This window comes from Populus euphratica, unplaced genomic scaffold, assembly GCF_000495115.2.
Source record: "Populus euphratica unplaced genomic scaffold, PopEup_1.0 scaffold48.1, whole genome shotgun sequence".
Classification (NCBI taxonomy): Eukaryota; Viridiplantae; Streptophyta; class Magnoliopsida; order Malpighiales; family Salicaceae; genus Populus; species Populus euphratica.
Window position 1 is genome coordinate 1,490,253 of NW_011499879.1, and position 5,296 is coordinate 1,495,548.

A 5,296-nucleotide genomic window follows, 5' to 3' on the forward strand; every position below is an offset into this window, starting at 1 on the left:
CTAGGATCGCCCCATCGAAAGAAACCATGAAGCATAATTTCTAACTAGTTTAATGTTGAATGATAAAATTAAAAAATTAAATAATTAAATAATGTTGAATGATGAAATTAAAAAATTAAAAAATTAAAAATAATAATTTTAAAGAACCTAAAGCAAGAAAATTAAAAATCAAAAGAACAAGGATCAAATTTAAAATAAAAACAAAATGAGAACCTAAAGTAAGAAAATTAAAAATCAAAAGAACGAGGATCAAATTTAAAATAAAAACAAAATGACAAGACAAGTTTGTTTACGTTGAAGAATGAAATTAAAAAAAAATCAATATTAAAGGACTTAAAGCAAAAAATAAAAATAAAAAATAAAAAAAATAAAAATTAAATTAAAAAAACAAAATGATAGGCCAAATTTATTGTTTGGCATAGTAGTGTGAATCACAAGAAGAGGAGAGAGAGAGGAAAAAAAGCCACCACACACCACTAAATATCACACGTGCTGCACCAATGAAAAGATTTTATAACGTTGCTTCCAACACAATTATAAATGGTAATTTAACATCATTTAAGGCGGCTACACGAAATGCTATAATGCGATGAACTAGCCTCCACATGCATTAGCCAATTTGCATTGTATATTTATCTTAACCCACTATTTTTTCTCACATTTTACTTTCATCCATTAACATTTAATTATTTTACATCAACATAATTTTATTCTATTTTTTAAAATTAAATATCAATCAAGTGCCATAATTTTCTCTTGACATTGGGAGAACCCCATGTCTATACAACAAAAACAAACTACAATGTTAAATAAAAAAATTCAATGTACAAGAATCAAATTAGATTAAAAAAAGTTAAGTGACTGAAAAAATAAATCATACAAATCAGTCCGTGATGTTAGCAAATAGAAAAGACTATGTATTTTTTTTAATATTTAATTTTGATCTTGAATCTCTAATTCTTTTAAATTAATAAAATTAAATTTTATTTTATAAAATCCAATATCAATTAAGCTAACATAATATTTTCTCGACATCACCGAGATATTCATACACAAGCATAATATAAATCACAAAGGTGAATCCTACATCAATACAGTGTTAAATGTAAAAACCTAGGGACCAATAAAAGAGTTTTCACCGTGCGAATCTAATGAAAGCTATCAATATGTGAATCTAATGAAAGCTCTTACGGGATATAGTAAATGACTGACGCCTCTTAGTTTTAGTTTTTATTTTTAGATACCATCATTGACTGATGCCTCTTAGTTTTAGTTTTTATTTTTAGATACCATCATTACCAGTACGTTCTTTTTAACATGAGACCATTTAGACTAATGGTGGGGCTGATAAGGGAGGCCTTTTTTAGTCTAGCTAAATAAACGTGATACTTTTTTTTTCCTGAGTCAAGCAAACAAGTGTTCACAATTCATGCGTTTAAGAAAAACGTGACCTCAGTGTTTATGAATATTTCAATTTTCTAATTAGATTATGAAAAAAATAGGTAATGATAATAAACAGATCAAATAAAAAAATTAATCACAGTAACCTAGAAAAAAAGTTTTTGTTCAAAAGGAAAAAAATAGTGTAACTTAATTTCTAGATAATTAAATAAATAAAAAAAAAAAAAATTGACTCGAGTCAACTCGAATTAGCATGATAAACCATAACTATGTTAATAATGATTTAGCCAATCTGAGTTAACCCATAAAATCTATAATTTAGGTCATGATATTGAGATAACTTGATAGGAAAAAAACCAAGAAATCACAAAACTTATTTTTTTAATAAAAAACAATGTTAAATGATAAAGTCAGCAGAGGAAATAAGAAAAAAAAAACAAAAAAAATCAATACCAATTAGTGTTAGTTTTTCAAATTCATAATTCAAGTAATTAGATAAAAAATATCTTATTTATAAAAATCACGAAACACAATTTTCAACCAATTAAATTTTTAAAAATAAAATTAAAAAAATATGTTCAATTATAAAAAAGAATAAAAAAATAGCAATAAAAGAATGATAATTAAAATTAAATTAAAAAATAAATTAGATGACAAGTACATATTTTTTATTGAAAGGTGAAATTGAAAAGGAGAATCAATATAAAAAAGGATAAAAAAATCAAAGGAATAAAACTCAAATTAAAAAAAATAATATATTATAAATTTGAATTGAAAGATAAAATTGAAAATAAATCAAAATTTTACAAGAAAACCTAGACTAAAAATTAGAAAAATAAGAATAAAAATCAAAGTTACAATCTCAATAAATAAAAATGACAACTTTAAAATTTTAAATATTTAATATAAACTTTAAAAAGAGAAAAAAAAAAGTATTGCCAACGATAAACTACCCTACTATAGTTGCCGCATCCCAATAACTTATTAATTAAATTTTATATTTATTAATATAATACTACATGATACCGTGATGAATTTAATTATAATTATAAAATATGTTAAAATTAAAAAAAAATATTTTAATTATTTTATTGTTATATATAAAAATATAAAAACATCAATAGAATAATAATAAATAATGAACTTTTTTAAAAACCGCAAAACTTTATAGTAGCCGGCCAATTGATGGAAAAGGTGAAACCATAATTACAGTTTTCTAGTGAAGCGAGCATGCTTTCAACTCACCAAATTTCATGTTTGTTTATTCCTGTATTCTGGCAGACAAAAATAATCACCATGGAAGACTAATTGCACACCAGAAGATCTAATATTCCGTGTGAAGAACGAGGATATAAGTTTATTTAAATGTCCTGTAGAACTTGCAAAGAGTCAAGATTAGAGTCATTGTTTATTGATCACCATATACATTCATAATGATAGAGATGTTACAAACGTGGATTAAAAAAAAATTAACTACCAAAGCTAGCTAACTAATTAAAATGCATCTACCTACCAACTACAAACCTTTAACCTAGGCAATAACAAACATATATTAATTCAACAATGACTTATTCCAAAGGGACTTTTTCCCCTCATGTTTTCTGGTCCTCGTTGAACATCCTAGTTTCTGCAGAAGCAAAATCCCATACTAGTAACCATAGTAGTACTGAAACTGAGGTTGGGCAAAACCTCCCGGTGATCCTCTAATTGCCCCGTCGTCTTCCTCCTCGTGCAATCCATCAAGCTACAAGATTTCAAACAAAAACAACACTGCACACTTTCAGTATACAAGCTGCATTTCATCAATCTAAATAAGATGATAAAACCTTACAGTAAACAGACATCAAATAAAACCAATACCCATAGCTCTTCCTCGTTGTCGTCCCTCGTAGAGCATGCAACCTTGGGGGTCTCACCAGTTTCTTCGTTTCGTGCGAATCTGCCACGTATACGTGGCCTGTTGTCCGCTAGTGTTTTGCGGCATGCATACTTGTATCAACACAACAATAATAATTAATCAACCTATATTAATGGATGGTTAAATATATATATAAAATATTTTGTATATTAGCCATTTCGAAAACATTCTTAGCCGATATAATATTAATTATATATATCATTAAACAACAAAAATGTATGTTTTTTGTGTTTTTGACCATGGCTTGACTCATTTGTATCCTTTTTGTCACAGTTAGATGAACTGTGACAAAATAATGATAACGTTAATTATTAGCAATGTTCTAACACCACTGTTAAATATGCGTACAGCATTTGTTTACTCACTTAACCAAAGCAGGTCTTACCTTAATGGTCTTGCTGAAGTTTCTCTGGTTACGTTTGGCTCTATACTTTGAGATTCTCTCCTTCCTTTCTTCAGCACTATAACGTCCTACTTTGAAGTTTGATTCTTCTATAAACGAGCTCTCTGTAGCTAAAGGACTTGAAACGGACCTCTGTGTTGTATGCGGTGTTTTGTTAATACTCTAAAACAAATCAAGACAAAACTATATTCCATTAGCCATTGATGACAGAGAAAACAGAGCAAGATCAGGGGACGAGACTCTAGAGTAGATTAGCGAGTGGTTTTACTTGTAAATCACCAGCGCTGCAAATCTTCCTCACTTGACCAGCAAGAAAGTTGTTTTCAGGTAAGCTGAAGGCTTGGCCTTGGTAATTTGGAGATTCCAAGAGAGTATCAAAGCGAGGTTGAAAGAGAAAGCCAGGGTTGCCTTCAAAAGAATTGCTACTATAGCTTCTTTGCATCATCTTTGCCACATTTTCTACACCAATATAACTATGAGGCATAAAAGATTGTTGATTGTAAGAGGGATCAAAACCCATTTGACATTCCTCAGTTTTCACTCCTAAAGCATCCAAGCCAGGGAAATTACCATACCCATCAGCCAGATTTTCACTATTGGCTAAAGCCTGCAAAGGGTTTGTGTAAAGTGACAAGTTCTCTAGTTGGTGACTTGGAGGTGAAGATGAGAAAATACTTGGGCTAAAACTGTCTACAAATCTAGAATTTTCAACTGGGCATTGAATGTTTTGGTTATCTGAGAATTCTTGAAGAATATCAATGGAAGAGTCGCGAAAAGGGGAGAAAGGGTCAGAGAAGAAAAGGTCACCTTCTGGAGAGACTATTTCTGGACTTGAAAGGTGGTAGAAAGGTGCATCAAGAACGTAAAGATCAGAAGACATTTCGTTAAGCCCAATTCCTCGAGAGAATTGAACTCTAAAAATACAAGAAAACTAGGACAAGAAACCTGAGAGAAGTTTTTGTTCTTGTTTCTTTGCTTATTATTTTTGTGTTTGAGAATGAACTGCCCCACAGCAGCACAGTTGACACTTGGCTCTGACTAATTTAATCAAGGCATGTCATTGCCTTAGCAACAAGACAAAATACATGCCAAGTTTCTGGTCTCTCTCAAAGTTGAAACAAACACGAAGAGCAGTCCACTTCACCTGTGTGATTTATAAAGCCATCTAATTTGCCCATATACCCTTATACTTTATCATAACTGAAACAACACCCTACTAACCGCGCGTGTGCGTATATATATTTTGACTTCCCCTCTGTCCAAATATATTTATTTGGTATCCTCCAAACATTATAAAGTACAATAAAATCTTTTACTTTTTTAATATAGAATAAAGTTTTTTCTTTTTTACCTAATATACAATCACCTAATGAGTAATATTGGATTGTAATATCTTTCAAGTTAAATCTTTTCTTAGGGTGAATATTTCAAAATTTTAAAAAAATTCATATCGGCCAAAAAACTTAAATTAGGATTTCATTTAATAGAATTAAAAATACTATACTACGCACAGATCTAATTAATTCAAAACAAAAATTCACTATTGTTTTAGCACTGATATAGTTTTGTGCTGC

At 29.5% G+C, this 5,296-nt stretch overlaps 1 protein-coding gene across 2 annotated transcripts; it reads right to left on the reverse strand.

Moving 5' to 3' along the window:
* Positions 1-2,759: 2,759 nt before the first annotated feature.
* LOC105129085 (uncharacterized) lies at positions 2,760-4,813 on the reverse strand. Of its 2 annotated transcripts, none has more exons than XM_011031023.1 (4): positions 3,991-4,813; positions 3,705-3,884; positions 3,262-3,390; positions 2,760-3,145 (listed from the first exon to the last, which is right to left on the reverse strand). In XM_011031023.1, exons 1-4 carry the CDS (start codon positions 4,600-4,602, stop codon positions 3,050-3,052), a joined length of 1,017 nt encoding a protein of 338 aa, XP_011029325.1. In that variant the 5' UTR covers positions 4,603-4,813; the 3' UTR covers positions 2,760-3,049. The 2 variants fall into 2 exon arrangements, with proteins under 2 accessions (XP_011029325.1, XP_011029324.1); XM_011031022.1 differs by having other exon boundaries at positions 2,760-3,171.
* Between the last annotated feature and the right edge of the window lie 483 nt (positions 4,814-5,296).